We start from the raw sequence: 18,650 nt of genomic DNA, 5'->3' as shown, positions 1-18,650 counted from the left end.
ATGGCAATAACAATTTCTAATACTTTAAAAATCTTGGTAAATGAATAAAAAATTGAACTTTAGACCTATGGCATGATTTCAATATAACCCAATACAGATGTTACCTAACCTCCGTAACGAAATAATAGTATAGCTAGTGTTGAAAACCCACGCGCAGCCTCTTAGGCCTACTAGTTTATAATAATAGAAAGCGCCAAATTACTAGTTGCATAGAGAGCCCTCTATCGGCCAGACACTTTACTTTACTCTCGCCACCAGGACAGCATGTAGAGATGTAGAGCAGATCTTTTTCCTGCACTTCCTAATAATACAAATGGCACTTTGTCGTGTGATACATTTAACGTTACACAAAATACATGGCATTTCGACGAGGTGTAAGGCTAGCGGGCAGATTACTTAAATATGGAGCTATCATACATTGCACGGCAGAGTTTGTTGGACATATCACAGTGGTCAGTCACAGTGCAGCAGAACTTCAACTGGCAATTAGAACAAAAATTTTAATGCATGAATTGCATAAGTGAATTGATTATTGTGATAACGTTAAAATGGTAGTTTAGTCAAAGCTTACCCCTGTATGATAGTTTAAACTTCATGAAATCAATCCCTATTGTTAAAAACTCATATAATCTGACCTACTTAAAATAATATTTTACATTTTATTGATAGTTAAGAATATAACCCTGTTTTCACCACTCAACATACTGGCATGCAGTCCTAGACTGTTCAGCATTTTATTGGTGGTTGGGAATATAACCCTGATTTCACCACTCAATATACTGGCACTGCAATTATATCCCTATTCTGTTCAGCTCTTGAATATGGGTTCAAGGAGTTTCAACAGTTTCTGTTAAAACTCCTTGATCATATATATGAGATCCATTTCAGCTCTCAGATATTGATAAATAGTGTATAACAAAAAGCCATCAGATCTATTTCTTGAGATTTCAAATCCCATGATCTTCTTTGTACTACTGTATGTAGTATGTAGCACGAAAATTCATGCGTTAGCACTCCTAACAACACAGCCAGTACATGTCAGAATCGTCAATAGGAGTGCTAACGCATGAATTTCCGTGCTATGTAGTATGACCAGAATGTAATATAGCTTAAAACTCCCTACCCTAGGGGTTCAGAGGATGGGGCAGTTGTTTAGTTTTTATTTACAAAGTGGTTTAGGTGTTGGTGCCATCTATACCACCTGACTCCTACCTTACTTAAGTGAGAAATGCCATATTTTTGCCAAGGTTATTCAAACTGTGAATCCACAATTATGGCAACCTCTTCCTAACAACTTAACAGAAGTAGATGTTTTACTGTTCCCTCAGGCAAGAGGTATTCATTCTTTGTTCACAATACCAAGGCCTGGATAAAAAAAAATGGGAAATATCTCTGCACTGTATTTAGTTAATTACAATAAAGATGGCCTTGCTGATGCCCCTGAATTTATATTATGACTTTAAACAATAAAACAATGAATATTGTAATATAGTTAGTGCCAGTTAATAACAACATAACATTGTCAGCAACAGCTAGGAAGGTAGTTAGCAGATTATAGGTACTTACTGTTACATTGATTTAAAGTTGAAAGGCATATATTATTAATGAATGATAATGATAATTTTATTTTTTCAGTGTCATGGGTCATCAATGGAGCCTACTATTAAAGGTGGGGACGTTGTAATCGTAGAGAAGATCAGCATTAACTTTCAAAATATAGAAAGGTATGTTGGGTTACTTTCAGTGGATTGTAATTTTTACATAAAGACACTATGAGAGCATTTACAACAGATGATTCTTGGATATACTGATCTGTGCATCGAATATGGCATCCCCACATGAAACCAGATTAGTTTTGTTTGGTATAAAAAAGCATGTTGCTTTGTAAAATTGACATAATAGAATTATTTTGAAGAAGATTATTGAATTTTTGGCATATGTTTTGGCAACATTCTCCCCATAAGTGTCAAAGTGTACTTTTGCTTTCTTATTTACTGTGTGGCTTTGTTTGGTGAAAAGGCAGGTTTCTTTCACAAAGCGGCAAGATTGGATTTTTGTTATATATATATTTTTTTCAATTACATTGATTTACAGTTTATTGAGTTGGCAGTATTTTAGGATGCGCTAATTAATACTATTGACTAACCCTGACCAAAGATTTGCTATGCAATATTACTTTTTCAGGGGAGATGTGGTACTATGCAGATCTCCAGTGGATCCTAGTACATTGGTAATGAAACGAGTCACTTTGATTGAAGGTGATGTGTTGGATAAAACTTCAACTTCACCTTTTCTAGCTAAGGTAAGAATGCATTAGAACATAGCCGAGATAAGGATGCTAATACAGTACTTATATTATATAACCATTATATATGTTGTTATAATTTGGAAAGTAAGAGAGAGATAGCTTCAGATATAACTCTTCATTTTTGCAGAAAAAGGACCATAACATGAATTTTCTCATACATACCAATGGTTAATGAACCCATTCCGATACTAGTTTTTTTTTTTTTTTCTTTTATAAGATTAAGATTTTTGTAAAAATTACTGAAGAGATTATAATAAAGGGTGTGCACAATCTCACAATATCCATCGAAATCTTGGGTAACCTATTTTAAAATGGTGGGAAGACAAAGACAACAGAACATGACAAAGATAATGGTGCAGCAGGATCCAGAGAGTGTTTCATGTACATCAACTGTCATATTACTTTTATAAGCACACGTTTAAATATGTCAGCATATCAAAGTTCAGCAGCTTGACTAACTTCCCTCTGGTATTAACTTCATTTTACTTCTTGTTCAGCTTCCTGGTAACTTAAAAACTATCTGTTTTCTTTGTTTTTACATTTCTGGATCTGGGATTACTTTTGTCTCTTCAGGTGCCCACAGGTCATGTATGGTTAGAAGGGGATAATACAGAGCAGTCTAAAGACTCTAATGACTATGGTCCTGTACCATATGGGCTTCTCCAAGGAAAAGTCTTGTTGAAGGTACAGTAGATGTAGGAGCAATGTGTTTTGTTGCTAGTTACAAGAGCCAAACCATATTTCTGTTTTAGTCAAAATTAGTCATAATCTGTTCAGACATTATGTGTTGTTAAAGTGCAAGTTAAATACCGAAAAGAAGTGGAGCCGAGGTAGTTATAGATATATTTATATGCATATATATATCCCTGGATGATATAGTAATTTTCACATGAAAGTTATTATGGAAGTGAAGATTGTTAAAATTTTCAAGAAACTTAAAAAGTCTTTTATGAATTTTTTGTTGTTGATGTTTTATGTTGTTTGTTGCTTGGTTGTTTTATTTATGTATTCATGTATGTACCAGTTTTGCTGTCTAGCTTTTTGGTAAATTGCATTTGTATTATTTTATTCAGGTATTTCCTATAAACAGGTTTGGACTACTAAAAGACAAATGCCTGGATTGAACAGCCGTGTCCTTGCCCCTGTGTATGGAACTCTCACAAGAGGAGCTGTGCAATCACTTGGGTTTGGATGTGTCAGAAAAAGGAACCAAAGACATAGCACTGTGCTGTGGTCTCAGTTTGGAATTCTCGAAACAAGGACTGCCATCACTTCATTTGTCTGCCAACCATCAAAAGAAATATTGTACTTGGCACCTTAACTGTGATATTCCAATGAAAAGGATTTGAAAAGGCAAGGCTATTGAGTCCTTCAGTAACCTTTTGGATTTAGGGATTTTCTTCAGGCCCTGCACAATTGGCTATTACTGGACTAGCTTGGTGCTACCTGTGTACACATGTTGAGTCAGATGTTATATTTGGTAGTGTGAGTCCATCTTTGATTAAGCCTTTGACTTTTGTATTAATATTTTCAGTACTTGTTTAAATCAGATTCTTAAAACCACTATTGTGTCAGTGACATTCTCAGCTTTGTTATTTTAATTTTTTTTCAGCAGCCTCAAATGATCTCTCTGATTCAATCACCATCTTTGCCAGTGTCAATTTGGTCTTGGAACTCGTTCTTTTGTCTCTTTCTTGATTCAAAATGTACATCTGTCAAACTCAGTTTTCCAATGATCACGGTTTTCAGATTCCATCAAATATACCTACTCATCTTGGTTCATTCAAGTGTATCTACATGTATGTTGTTTTTAATTCTGTGATGTACAGACCAGTAAATGAAATTGCAATGTTGTGTATACCAAGTCTGTTTACACTCGAAAACATTAAAAGCATTGGAATACAATGATGAAGGTTGTAATTTAGAGAAATGAACAAAATTGGTTTAGAAAATAATTGTTTTGTAAAGGTGGCAATGATTTCTAAAGGGGATACAAGTAAGAGTGCATTCCCATAGATTTAGATCGATCCATCTAGATCGACCCAACTCCCTGGGGGGTTCATGCTAAATTGCTGTCAGCCGAGCGCGCACGGTAGTTAATTATCCCCTTACAGCTTTTAGTAGGCGGGACAGACATTTAAGCCGGCTAAGCTGACAGTAATCTAGTGAGACTCCCCACAGGGATAGATCGATCTAAAATCTGTGGGAATGGGGTCTAAGTGTCACAAACCTGTTCCAAGTGAAACTAGTGGAGTATTCCTATACGACAATGTCTATTTACAGTATGAAATCCAGTCCAGATATTCAGTAGACTAAACAATAATTTAAGAAATGTACAGAATGTTAGTGAGAGTAGAATAAACAGCTAAATATTAAGATGATAAAGCTTTTTAGAACATTGCACAAAATTTAAGGCCAGTTTAAAATCTACTCCATTCGGCTATAAACTTCGAAAAGATACGTTTTAATAAGTTCTTTCATAAAATTGTCACAAGTCCTTGGAAGACCATTCTTATTTGCCTTTAGTTTTCTCACACAGTAGGATTAGAAGTGGCACAGACAGCCAACAATGTCAACATGTAACATCATAAGATGAATTTTTTATTATATTATAGCTAATGACTTACACAAATAAATTTGTCTTTTTCAGTTTGCAGTTTTATTTCAATTTTGTATTAAAATAGTACATGTTGATACCTGGACTTGCAATACAAGACAGATATTGAAGCACCAAACAAACTGAAATTCTTGGAATAATTATGTGTATTTAATTGATATTTTACAGCATATTGGTTGAATAAGTACGTGTGGAATATCAGTAAATGTGGGGTTCAATTATAATTTATTATTATGAATTTGAACAAATTGTTTGACAAGTTAGTAATTTTAAGTGGGATAAATTAAAAATTTTATGCATGTTATTCATACAGTACTGAACTTAACGATCTATCGCTCAGTTGGCTAAAAGAAAGGATGTTTAAAATTCTGCCAAGTTCCTTTTTGGCACAAAAATACAAAAGATGAAATAAAAACGAAGTTAATTGAAGCTGACAAACATACATCTTAGAGCCTGTTTCAAACCAGAATTGGTAACAACATCAGTTTTGGCATGAAAAAAAAAATGTAAAACAATGAAGTTGAAATTAACTAGTTTTTCAGATATCCTGATAGAACCTGTGATATAGAAAAAATACATGCTTAAAGGCAAAATCATGATAATAAAAATAAAATGCACAATAAAAAGGCAATCCTCTTGGGCTTAATTTTAAACTTTACTTGCATTTTGTCCCAGAAATTACTGCAGAGAAGTAAAGTGACTTCCAAGATATTGAGAAAACTAGATAAAAACTGGAGGCAACAGGACAGACAAGTGATCATTATATACACAGGCTCATAACAATGAAATTGTACCCAAAACTGAATGTACAATATTTTTAGCAATTGAATCAAATGCTACACAATATGCACATATTGCATGTAATTTATCGATACCTCTGCATTACACAATTAAAAAAGAATCTCAAAACACCCCTCCATTCTCAAGCTGACCACATCATGAAAGTGCCCTGCTGTAAAAAAATAAATGATACCAATGCTTTGATCTAAATAACTTAAAAATGAACACTTAAGTGGTTTCAACTTAGTTTGAATTAAGATAACTGCTAATTTACTACATGTATACAGGCTTGTACAATGATAATTAAGGTTAACTTTTAAATATGATCAACTATATATTCTCATTTAATAGGTACAGTTACCAATTCTCTACTAGATAAGAATGAACAGCACCAGAGTACATTGTTAATTGTTTAATAGATGTATTTGAAATTAATTATCCTGCAAAATAGCCATTCTGTACACCAAACTATATATGCTTGCTTTGTAAAGGCCCAAGTAATACCATTCAATGCATTAAGCTTAAACAAGTATCTTGCTGCATTTTCTGGTCCATTCTCAATTATAAGAAATATTATTCCTTACATTTGGCTAGAGTACTGGTCATGTATGTTTAACAGATACTAAAACAATTTACTAAGTTTTACACAATATGTTGCCTGTCTTTACATGTAGACGTGCATGTACAACTAAGAGAATGGGCAACAAGATAACACTGTATTGTTCCATATTGTTACTGGCACCTTTTACAACAAAAATGCAAAATGTGTAAAAGTGCTGCCTTTATGTGTGTGTCTATGTGTGTGTGCACGCGCACATGTATTAGAATCACAAGTGCCCCTATACATTTGAATACATGTGCTAACAAGATAGCTCTTTGACTAGATATTGTGGGACTTACGAAATTAACTGTGGTACAACGTATCATCTTTGCTCAATTTTCTTCCTTAACTATTACTGCATGGTGAATTTTTCATCAACACATAACTTTTCCCAACCAGGGGAGGGGGGGGGGGGGGGAAGATAAAAAGTCTCATGGCACCCCTAGCCAAATTGTTATCATATCCTTAAACAATTAAATACAAAACTATGTACAGTGGAGCCTCCAATGTAACATACATAAGTTTGGAAGGAAAACGCTCATTCAAAATACTTTTATAAAACTGCCTTTTTACATGCAATATCATTAATTACTGGAATATAGCTTGCAATGGGAGTTCATATATAGTCTTTGAAAAAAAAAAAGAATATAGTGACACTTGGATATATTTGTTGTAGTGAAGAATATAATTTACATAAAACTTAACAAGTGTTTATAAGTAATGTATATTTAACAAGTTAACAAGGAGGGTAAAAGTTATATACCATCACCATGTATATCATGCATTATTTTTCAACGGGTAAGCTTGTATCTCGTATCAACAACTGTACGTAATTTCATAGATAATAATAAAATACTTGAACCTTTTGGGGTAACACTAGCTTACAGGTGTATCCAACCCTTCAGCACACGTGGATGTCTACTTGTTTATGAACCTATTTGGCACTTGGCAATTGTACTAATTTACACAATGGTGTACTTTTTCTCAAATTCTGGATAAAATATAATTTGTTCAGAGATTCAACTTGTGTCCAGTAGCATTTGATTATAGTATAGTTGAAAATTTCATTATTATGAAATTCACACCTTACTACTTTTAGACATGCTAAGTTTTGCCTCAAGTCTTCTTGTTATCGTTGCAAGAAGACCATTGTGAACTTCCTGCCCCTCAGTCTTCTGGCTGTGAATCAGCTTCCGGAAACTCTCGTTGGATTTTAGAAGCTGTGCCATATTTTGGAGGATGTAACCTTCACAGTACTTCACAAGTTCATGAGCAGAAAAAAGCTAAAAGGAAAATAACATTAACTATATAATTTGAAATGATCTGTAAAAAAATCTAGAAGTAAATCTACATGTTATACACCATTAGTTTTTTTCACGTATATACAAATAAAACTGATTAACCTGAATCATATTTTGAAAAAAACTAAATTACATAGATGTAAATTAACTAGTTTTGTAAAGACTTAACTGGTACATTACTCTAATTATTATATTTCATTAAAAAATAACTGGATTTTTTCAGTGCTTACTTTGGCATGTTTGTATATGGCACAACAGTTGTCTACACTCAGTCTATGTGACATAAGGACCTCACAGTGTCGCTGAAGACCCTCCAGTAGGAAGAAGTTTGCAGCACCCAACAGCTGAAAAATATAATAAAAAGTCACATATAAGTGTAAGCTCAAACTATGCTTTGTACACTATATCCAAAAAAATAATCTTCATAAATCATTTACTCGTAAAAGCTCACTAACAAATAAAAATTAATGTTCACTATCATGGTAACTTTATAAGTCAATCAATAAGTAAAGGCCAGAAACTGTGACTTGCCTCAAAAACATCCTTGGCATTAACTTTGAGACACCCTACACTGCCACCATTATACAAGTACTGCATCACAAGCTACAATAAAAACAGTCTTTGTAAAAATCATTGTGGTTCTTATTTAGTAATATTTTCATCTGAAAATTTAAAAGAGTCAAAACTATACAAAATATACAAATGGTAATTACAAATGGTTTACATACAGAACCATTCATAACTGAAAAGCTAAGAAAACTTGTTGCCCTACTAAATTTTGGTATCAACAGATACTTCTCTATAATTTGAAAATAAGAAATAAACTTCCAATCTAATATTAAACCCTTTGCTTGTTTTCAAACTTTTAAAAAGTATCATGCATACCTCAAATATATGATAACTAATATCATTAATCTCAATTATTGCTGGACCACCATCGGCACCCTTTTTGCTGGACATCATCATGGTCTTGAACCTGTTTGATGCGTTAGCCAGAATGATCTTGTGTGCGTAGAATGGTTTGTTGTCTATCATGAACTTTATATCTGACATCTCTGGATTATTGATGTACCTTGAATCTAAAGAGAAAGAATTCATGTCATTTCAACTGTATGCTACAGGAGTGAGTTGTTCAGTTTAAATTTTATGATTTTTCTTATGATTGCAGCCTCTATTGATACAAAAAAAAACCCATTATGTTATAAATTAACAGCACAGGATATAAAGTTCACTGCCCGATGCAAGTTGTATGAAAAAGAAAAAGAAAAAAACTACTTACACCAGCAAGAAATGAGAACATTTTCAAGTATCAACATTTTATTTATATAAATCTACAAAGACTATAAATATCTTACCAATTTGTGTTGGAGTAGCAGGCCTCAGTTCCTGTATAATTGGCAATGGAGCTTTCCCATACATATTTGAGAAGATACGGGCCAGTTCTTCACTTGACACATCATTCTGTCATAAAAGATAATGTACATGTTTATAGCCAACTACAAGATTTTTAAGTGATAAAACTGAAGAACCACAAAGTCAATTTTATCTATACATTTTCATTACAACAATAATATGCTGTTCTCATTTTTCATACTCATTGCTATCATGCACCTACCTTACTACTTCTAAAGATATCAAACATCAAGGGAAGTGTTTCCTCCAGAAATTCTTCTTTGTTTTCTTCATATCGGATGCTGCTGAAATCATTGACCAGACACTGTACAATGGCCTTCCTTCTTGTAGCATGTGCAGTGTAGATACTTTGTGTCCAAGTGTGAATTGTCCATGGGACACCTGAAATAATTAACAAAAATATCTGTGATGTAAAACTGTGCAGTGGATATTTTTACTACTTACAGAATGGTAAATATATAGATTCCTGGTGAATGTAATCAATTAAGTTGGGAAATATACAAGACGTTAATAGTTTATCTTATAGCAGGGGTGAGACTTTTGGGCTCCCAAAAAGTTAGAAATCTGCAGAGTCGGAAAAATCTCATTACTGTTGTAAGCACCAACACCACCCAGAAAGTCAGAAATCTGCTCAGTCTCATCCCTGTTATAGGCTTTGTTACAATGGACCTTTGATTAAATTTGTATCACTGCTTCTCTGATTTTACAATAACATCCTTGTTTCAAATCTGAAAGACTTTTTTACAAATGACTTATATATGTATGCATGCACAACTTGTGAAAATGAGTTAAGCTTGTGATTTATTTGATCTGATTTACAACACAAGAAAACTCAAACCCACTTTCCAATGACAAAATAACTGAAATTTCTATTTACCCATTCCGCGCAGTTCCATAGCAATGTCCAGATAGCCATTTTCAGCTCCATTATACATGGACTCCTGTAATCATACAAATATACATATCTCAATGACATATGAAAATCCAATGAGAAAAATTTTAAGTGCCATTATTTTTGCAGTCATCAATAAGGGCAAAAAGCCATTAGCCTACTGAAACAATACAGGCTTGTTTAGAAATGGTGAGGGGAGCCTTAAAACTGCAGCCCTGTGTTTTAAATGCAGGGCAGTTCTGAAATAACAATGTGAAATGTTTCTACTAAATATTCACAAACACGGAAGTGAGTATGCTATAAGTAGTCAAATACTATGTCCTCAAAATTGGATTATCTCTAACCTGACAGGGCAATCGATCTTTTGGAATAAATGAACTACAGTCAAAGATTCATTAGCCATTTAACTTTGCATGATTGGACTTATCAGAAATAAAAGACATTTGTGCTATGGAAAAACTACACAACCACAATGTACGTCAGTTAATTTGTCCCAATGTTAGAATGGTACGGTTAAAGGTACCCTCCTTTGAGATTACAATAGCTGTCAATATACAGAAATTTATGGTACCATCTCTATAGGATGCACTGGTAATAAATGTCCTCAAAAATGTCAATGGTGCAAACATAACATGCCATTACATGCTAAAACACCACAACAATGCAAGAGTACGAGTCAAGCACCAACATTACTATTAAAACCACAACAATGTACATTAGAAACCACACAGTAGGAAGCAGTTAGAAGAGATGAATGAAAGAATTATATTGGAAAAACAGTATACAGTGAAAAGATTTTCAAAAATGCTTGGTAGAGACAGGAAATAAGACATTGTTTATCAGATTATTAAGTGATGCTCATGCAGTATTTTGGATGGCCTATCAAACAAAATTGCTTTGTGGTTCTCAGAAGAGCTAGAATCTCATGCCAGTGTCTCATCAATTTATCAACACCCCTTCCCCCATCTTTCCAGAGAGGCACCCTGAATGACATAGAGCAGACATTTTAATGTTAACCTTTAAAAGCCCTGCATCCTGTCTTCTAGAATTATAAAGAACTTTTTTTTTTCTTTTACACTGGTGATATAGCAAATGGAGTTCTAAATTCTGAGCAGTGTTAACGTTGAATATGAAAAATTGGTGTAGACATGAGTCAAATATGAAAGATAAGTATGAGACTAGTTAGTGTGTTAGCAATATTATCAAGAGAAGCTGAAACAGAAAAGAAAAACTTAGTTAGGGACACAATAAGGCATTAGTACCACTGTAGTGAACACATTAAGACAGCATGCACAGATAAAACTCCATGTCTGTTCACCTGAAAAGAGCGCAGCTGAAATTTGCCTAGTGAAGTATTGGTTTTCTTGTTGCTACAATTGTTGTTTAACTTGACATCCTCGTATATGACTTCATCTATGCACATATATATGTTTTCTGTCATGGGATTGATAAATGTCTGGAAATAAAACAATTTAATCACCTATGATTGGTTTCTAACATCTATAATATATGTTTTGAACAACATAATTGGAAAAAATGCACCAAAATTTGCAACTATTTAACTTCTAAGATGGTTAAAATTGATTAAATAATTGGTTACTTTGAATTTCTTTATCGACAAGTAATTTTTCTGAAAAGTATTTGCACTAAATTTTTTGTCATTTTTAAAAACATATATATACCACTTCATTTTGCTTCACAACAACGAAATGCATAATCCTTTCAGAAATGAACTTTTAGCTAGAAGGACTAGTCTATCATTATCATCATCATTACAGCACTTTATTAATACTCAGCTGAGGAAGACATACTTTGTTAAATGTAAATGCAAACATCAAAGCTTTAAACCACCTTAACAAGATTCCTACATGGCAGTTGGCGGCAGTTGTGAATTAAAATGACTTTTTGCTACAGTTAATCGTACATTTAACTGCATTTGATACAAAAGAGGGTCACTCAACTAGTTTTTCAATCAAAAATAGACTACTTTGTCTTGAAAGTGCTTTTTAAAACCAATTAATGACTGGCAGGGCAGAAAAAAATCTTTCCTATTCCTATGTTCACAGGTAAAAACATAACAATAATGTCTGAGGGTCGGAGGAGGAAATCCATCAAGTCTTCAACAACACTCATCACTTGTAAAATAGGAAAAAATTACAATCAGATATAAAGATGTTTGCATGACAGTTGCTCATTTTCTTTCCTTACCTGCTCTGAATGGCTTTGAATACGGTCAATGTGTCTATTGTCACAGTGATTAGTGTTTGGCATGGTTCCTTCCGCCAAGATTTCTTCCAAGGACAGAATATCTGATGTTTGTGGCTTGAAAGGAGATGTGAGTAACCGAGATAACACATTCCTGAAATGAAATTAAATGGCCACTACAGTTGAAAGTGTAACAATCTAATAAAAAGGGTCAATTTCAAGGAGATAAAGTTTGACGAGTCATGACCTGTAAACAGCTCACAACCCTGACATACTGTACACCACATTATAGATGATAAATACAAGTGTTTTTTTTATTTATACCTAGAAATTTTGTAACAACACTTTCACTCAACGTTACGATGACTCAGGATATACTCAGAAATTTAATGCAGTTTCTGATAAAGATCTACTGTGTCCATAGATGACCACTGTTTCATTATAATTCCAACTTGGATCAATGTCACCACGTTGTTGTTATGATGACTCACAGAGCTGTTAACATTGTGGAAATCATTGACACAGTTTTTTATTCTATGTCTATGATGAACACAATGTGGTCATTGTTATGTTAATTATAAGGTGAAAAATTCTTTCATTTATGCAGCCAGACTAAACACAGAAGTATGCTATATGCTTCCCATAAACAATGATTTACAGAAAGGATGAGTTGTTAAAACAATTAAAACATACGCATCAAGGAGATGATCAGCTAAAGAGATTTTATCATTATATATTTTTATTCGCTCCCCTTTCACTTATTTTTTCCCCAAAATCTTCAGTTGTAAATGTTGCTGAAATATTTAAAGAATGAAGAAAGATGAGATAATTAGGAAGAACTAATTTCATGTCCTAGTTCTACAATGTTACAGATGGTTCAGATATACTGATCATTTCTGTTAAAGTTATTGTCCATCCCCATTGATCTTGTTCAATTTGCAAACATGCAGTTTTGTTCTCAGTGCCTCAATTGACACTTTAACAATATAAATCAAGACATCCGTCAGAACATTTATGATGGAACTGATGTTCCAACACAAACAACATGATGGCAATTCTGGTGTTGTGACAAAACTCATCTGCTGCAGACAAATATCTTTATGACTTTGGATGAGATGTCCAAACAATATAAGGTTCCATCTAGGGCTAATGAGAACAAACTCTCTGACCATTTCTTTAAGACGATTTTAAAAAAGATAAAAATGCTCTCAGAGGGGTAATAGTCAAAGAGGAGTAAAAAACAGCAACCAATGGAATTTTAAACATAACTGAGAAATAAAATATTTATAGTTAAGCTATAAGAACCAACAATTAATGAGCCAATCAAATTTTACTTTGAATAGTAATATGAAATTTTATCACAAACATAATTGGGAGAAAATGAGATGGCAACAAAAGCCAATAACAGAAATAATTAGAATTTGAAATTTTATTTGCCGTGTTTTACTAAAAATAAACTTGCAAAATGCACTTTTAGGAACAAAATGACTTATTCAGAATATGAGATTTGAAGCCAAAATGGTTCTTAGTTGTGTTAGTTTTTGAGAAATACTGACATTGATATTTCTTCTTTTCTACTAGGATCCAGTTTCCAGATGTAATAAAAAACTACAAACACAACTTACATGTGCCCATGGCTAGCAGCCATTGTAAAGGCATCATTATAGCTCCCTTGCGTTGAGTCCTTGAAAGAAAGTTCTGATTTCTGGTAAGTTGGGAGAAATGGGTCAGCACCATGAATCAGCATTAAATTCACCAGCTCATAATGGCCTAAAAGCAGAAATGAGGATCAAATTGAAGTATTATCTTTTAACGGGTTAAGAGTAAAGTTAGGCTTATCCAATATATACATGGCAGATTAAAGATAAATAAGCATAAAATAATTTAACGCATAAATTGTGTGGACAAATTTCGCTAGCATCACAGGTAAAATTAGATAAACAAAAAAGTCATACTAAAAAAGATAAAGCTCTGGCAATTTTGCAAACAAAATTTTCCAACTGATCACTGAACATAGAAGAAGTAGAGCATGACACATGCAACATCAGCAATGAAAATGTACAAATACCAAAAAATTTCCCTATCATCACTGCAATGAAAATGGTCACAAAACTTGGTACCAAGTGGGGACAGAGACGACATTTAGTGTCATCGTTTTGTGTTACAAACCTGAACTGACTGGGTAAAGAAAGGTGTACAAGGTCTGCCTGTCCTGACACATGGCTGCATGATATCACATTTTTATGTAGTTGTAATGTTGTACTATTTTCTTATATAACAAAAAGCAGACTAAGTGCATTTAGAGCTATTTGCTTTGTTTGAAAAGAACTACGATAATGGTTACTAGGTTTGTTTTAATTGGACTTTCATCTAACTTGTTACAAAATTGACAAGTGCACTACTTTTTCATAATAAAAACCTTTGCCTTTAAAAAAAATCTTAATCACTTCTTCGCTTACCACCTACCCCACCATGATTATCTAATTTATTTAATTTAGTAAAAAAAAAAGTATTAAACACATTAACTCCTCACACTGTCCATTGTTTCAAAATTGTCCAGCTGGCCATGAAAGAACCTTAAGTCATCCGTATCAAGGAATGTCCATCATGGAAAATTTTATCAGGAGAGGTCATCAGTTTTTCAGACATGATAATCTATTACCACAAACTATTGGGCTCACTCTATTTTCTAGAAGAAATTTTTCATTTGAGCTCTTTTTGGGGTTACAAAGCTTTTTAATTAAATCAAAGATGAGAAATCAATGTTAATAAAGTTAAAGGAATAAAGTTTCTTTTCCATTCAAAACTATCATCCTTAAGTTTCAAGACACTAACGAGGTCAACGTAATCCATAACTGGAGAGTAGTGTTGGCCATTAACTTGTAGAACATGTATTTGACCAACAAGTGCCCTCAAGTGACCAGAGAGTGACCAGCAGTGGTTCACACGTGTACAAAGGGCTGGAAACATTTTGTAGTACAATCAAAATTAAGCAATTGATCATGTGTTCACGTGTCCTGTAACAGGTTTTTAAACAATCACTATTTGTCAATGTTGACTTTAATATATTGCTTTAGATGCCTTAAGGTCACAGAACAGACTAACTCTCCTGTCTACTTCACCCGAAAAGAACACAAAACTGCATTTCAAAAACCAGTGGAAGAGGAGGCTTTATAAAAACTTCAATTTAAGAAGTGCCATATTCCGTTCTTTTACCTGTTCATCCAATCTTTACAGCTAATATCCATTACTCTTCAACTCATTTTTAACTATTGAAAACTGACAATTATTTCCCTTCAGAAAAAATTGCGGATATAACAGATTAAGCACTCAATTTGGACCCCTTCATTACGGCTTGGCATGATAGCTTACCCATTCCACGCTCTTTCCTGTGAAGCATAATGCTGCAAAGCCACTCTTGCAATAAATGAAACCAATCAATTTGAAACATATATCTTTCTACTGTTATGGACTGAGCTCAAATGTTCTGCCCATCTATTGTACTTGGAAGGATATAAACCACCATGCAGTTTTAACATCATTTATTTTGAAGTATGATATATCTTTTGAAAGCACTTTCAATACCCTTTAATCTGTATGCTTTTTTAAAGTGATGAATGTTTAAAAATTACCATTGCTGAAACTAATCACACATGATATTCTATTTCTTAAACAGCTCCAACTGATTTCCTCATTTTTCATGTTTGTGATGTGTGTAGGTAACCCTCCTCACATGGTGACACTGGTTTATTTCCACTGTATCTGTTCCTTACTTCAGGCACTATCAAACTCTGTACTAAATCCCAACACTTAAAGTATTATGCAAACAGACAAACTTTTATCCCCATGACTTTTAATTTGAGCTTTTGACCACCGATTACAGAGTACCTCAGTTCTGTACACATTTATGCATTTTAAGGAATAAAGAGAGCAAAATTTACCTGCAGCTGCAGCAAGCTGTAGAGGAGTTTCAACAAAGTTATCCTCTTCTGTTGTTACTTTACCCTCCACATCAGCACCTCTGTCCAGCAGAAGCTAAAATTATTAAAAGGAAAACAACAAATACAAAAAAGCACTTGAAGTGTTGCTGACCCATTAGTTTTTTTCCACTTTTGAATTGTTCATGATATATTAGATAAGCTGCATTACCTTTGAAGCAACTTTTTCATATTTCATTTTTGAAAATTTATGTAGGTGGTTTTATATAAAACTGCAAAAAAAAAAAAAAGCAAGTTTTTGAATGATGAATTCATTCAGCAATTTTCAGTACATGTCCAAACAACAACTTTACCTGTACTACAGCAAAGTGTCCATGAACCACAGCAAAATGTAATGCAGTCCACTGGCGGACCTCCGGATGAACACAAGGGTACCTCTGAACATCATTTGGGACCTAGCGAACATAAAGATGAACCACCTTTATCAATATTGACCCCAAACAAATATAAATCACCAGGTGCAGCACAAAAAAAGTATTTTTTAAAATCTATTTACAGAGAGGGCAATTTTGGATTAAATTTGGATTAATCAAGGATGTTTTGCAAAATAACAAGTTCCAGCATATTTCAACAGTAACAATGCAATCAAGTTGCATCTCAATGAAGAGTTATTGGACATTCATCTTAACTAACCAAGGACAAATTTAACAGGAATTACAAGATAAAGTAAAAAGCACAAAGTTAATGCCGACATATTGCATGAAGTTTCACTTGGCATAATTTTGCCATTTAAGCAAAATGCTGTTTCATGCTCTGGTGCAGCAACATTTAATTGCCATCCATTTTCTCATTAAATACAATTTGACCCTTTTACAATAGCATTTTACAAGATAAGTAAGGCAAGTAGCTGTATTAATATTCATCCATACACAGAGAGCATCATACCTCCAATTTTCCACAAAGAACTAATATGATCTCGCTTTACACTAATGATCAATTTCTAGATCCTTCAAAGTACAAGTAGTAATAATTTTTGCTGCTGTGTCATTAGAAAACTCCCCTCAAGGAACAATAAGCAATACATCATGCAACATTTACCTCCACTAACAAGTCTGATTAGATGAAAATCAATATATCATTTCTTGTGTAGTTTTCTGAATGATCTCACTCCTTTTCCTCATTTTGTCAAAATCTTCCACTCAAACATGCATGATACATTCTCTTAGGAAATGATACTCATTTAGCCAGATAAATGATAAATCCATATAAGCAGCTTTAAGATTTTACATTAACTGCTTACTACATCATATGCGTGTTCAAAGCCATTACATCTGGTGTAACAAAGATGACATGAAAATCACATTTTTCAATAAATGAACTAAAAATATCAAAGCTGCCTTATTTCTAACAAACATAATGCTACTTACAAAAATATATTTACCAATAATGTTATTAAAATAGACTATTGTGATGTTTTTATCTCTTGTCTTTTACAGAATGAAAAAGTGTTCACTGTGGCAAGCTGTTTACACTTATTCATTCTAACTACTCCTAAACAAGAAATGACATCAAGAGGGAGGTAAGAAAAATTTTCTTCAGTGCAATTTCCAGACATTGATAGTGCCCTTGTGGTTGTAATGTGAACTGGCATTGTTGGGTTATCAAAACAGCATGTTCCTCATTTACAGCACTTACAGTAACATCCAATGCTGCACCAGCGTCGAGCAATATGTGTACCATAGCTTCATCTCCTCGCATGCACGCATACATCAATGGTGTCAGCCCCTGCATGAAATACATACTTAATGTATCATTCTGAACTTTATTTTCATTTTATATCTTGTAATCATAGGTCCAACAACTCCTTATAGTGAAAACTGAAAAAAATTGGATCTAAAAATCTTCAGACAGCAACAAAAATAAAATGGAGATGTCAGAAATTGAAAACAGCCAAAACATGTATCAGAAAAATATTTAGCCCCATATCTTGGACCAGGCTGATTCGGTTTGTTCCACAAATGTTCCAACATTTTATGGACAATTTTATCTGCATTCCTGAAATTTCATTGCATTAAACCTGAAAGGCCTAGAAGGCACTACACCCTGGTACATTTATGAATATATGTGCAGTAATAATTATCTGATTTAATGCCACGACAAAGGGATAATACTGTTTAAAAATTACAAGTTTCAGGGCTTGGATTCTTCAATATAAGGAAACATTCTGAGACAATCTAAGATTCTTTTTTTATTAATACTATTTTAAGGAAATATATAAATTATACTGCCAGGAAGTTATGACATAACATTTATTAACTAGTGATAGATATGGCCAGGTTAATTAGTACAAGGTGAGTCACTGTGGACCACTCAAGGCTCAGTGTAATGGCTCATAAAACAAAGTTGCATACCTGTTGACTGTATGAATTAACTTTATTTCCCCCTAATAGTGCCAGTGCCTGCGGTACCAAGTCTGAACGTCCACACGCAAGCATCCGGAATGCTGTGTCTTCCAAAAATCGCGTAGCACATGTCTGAGCATCCAGGTGTCGCGAGGTACAGAGAGATTCATCCGTTCTAAAAGATAAATTGATG

General features: G+C 33.6%; 2 protein-coding genes across 15 annotated transcripts in view; one reads left to right on the top strand and one right to left on the bottom strand.

Moving 5' to 3' along the window:
- The first annotated feature begins 210 nt into the window (after positions 1–210).
- Positions 211–4,964, top strand: LOC106159663 (mitochondrial inner membrane protease subunit 1-like). Of its 2 annotated transcripts, XM_013536017.2 has the most exons (6): positions 211–356; positions 397–452; positions 1,636–1,724; positions 2,185–2,302; positions 2,882–2,992; positions 3,382–4,964. In XM_013536017.2, the coding sequence occupies exons 1-6, from the start codon at positions 314–316 to the stop codon at positions 3,430–3,432; spliced, it is 468 nt and encodes a 155-aa protein (XP_013391471.2). In that variant the 5' UTR covers positions 211–313; the 3' UTR covers positions 3,433–4,964. The 2 variants fall into 2 exon arrangements, with proteins under 2 accessions (XP_013391471.2, XP_013391472.2); XM_013536018.2 differs by having other exon boundaries at positions 224–452.
- LOC106159660 (ankyrin repeat and BTB/POZ domain-containing protein 2) overlaps positions 4,945–18,650 on the bottom strand; it is a 54,258-nt gene continuing 40,552 nt past the window's right edge. For 12 of the 13 annotated variants that reach the window (XM_087002480.1, XM_087002481.1, XM_013536000.3 and 9 more), the window contains 14 exons: positions 18,467–18,632; positions 17,751–17,840; positions 16,409–16,510; positions 16,059–16,152; positions 13,743–13,887; positions 12,121–12,271; positions 11,231–11,368; positions 9,898–9,961; positions 9,223–9,401; positions 8,963–9,068; positions 8,493–8,686; positions 8,139–8,210; positions 7,838–7,951; positions 4,945–7,589 (listed from right to left, as the gene is read on the bottom strand). In XM_087002480.1, coding sequence (XP_086858606.1) covers positions 7,386–7,589; positions 7,838–7,951; positions 8,139–8,210; positions 8,493–8,686; positions 8,963–9,068; positions 9,223–9,401; positions 9,898–9,961; positions 11,231–11,368; positions 12,121–12,271; positions 13,743–13,887; positions 16,059–16,152; positions 16,409–16,510; positions 17,751–17,840; positions 18,467–18,632 — 1,819 coding nt within the window. In that variant the 3' untranslated portion in view covers positions 4,945–7,385. The remainder of the gene's footprint in view (positions 7,590–7,837; positions 7,952–8,138; positions 8,211–8,492; positions 8,687–8,962; positions 9,069–9,222; positions 9,402–9,897; positions 9,962–11,230; positions 11,369–12,120; positions 12,272–13,742; positions 13,888–16,058; positions 16,153–16,408; positions 16,511–17,750; positions 17,841–18,466; positions 18,633–18,650) is intronic. The other variant, XM_013536015.2, reaches the window with a different exon arrangement.

Source organism: Lingula anatina, chromosome 1 (assembly GCF_051362555.1).
Source record: "Lingula anatina isolate TDL-2025a chromosome 1, LinAna3.0, whole genome shotgun sequence".
Taxonomy (NCBI): domain Eukaryota; kingdom Metazoa; phylum Brachiopoda; class Lingulata; order Lingulida; family Lingulidae; genus Lingula; species Lingula anatina.
The sequence above is the reverse complement of the archived record's forward strand: the minus strand, read 5'-3'. Positions and strand labels throughout refer to the sequence as shown.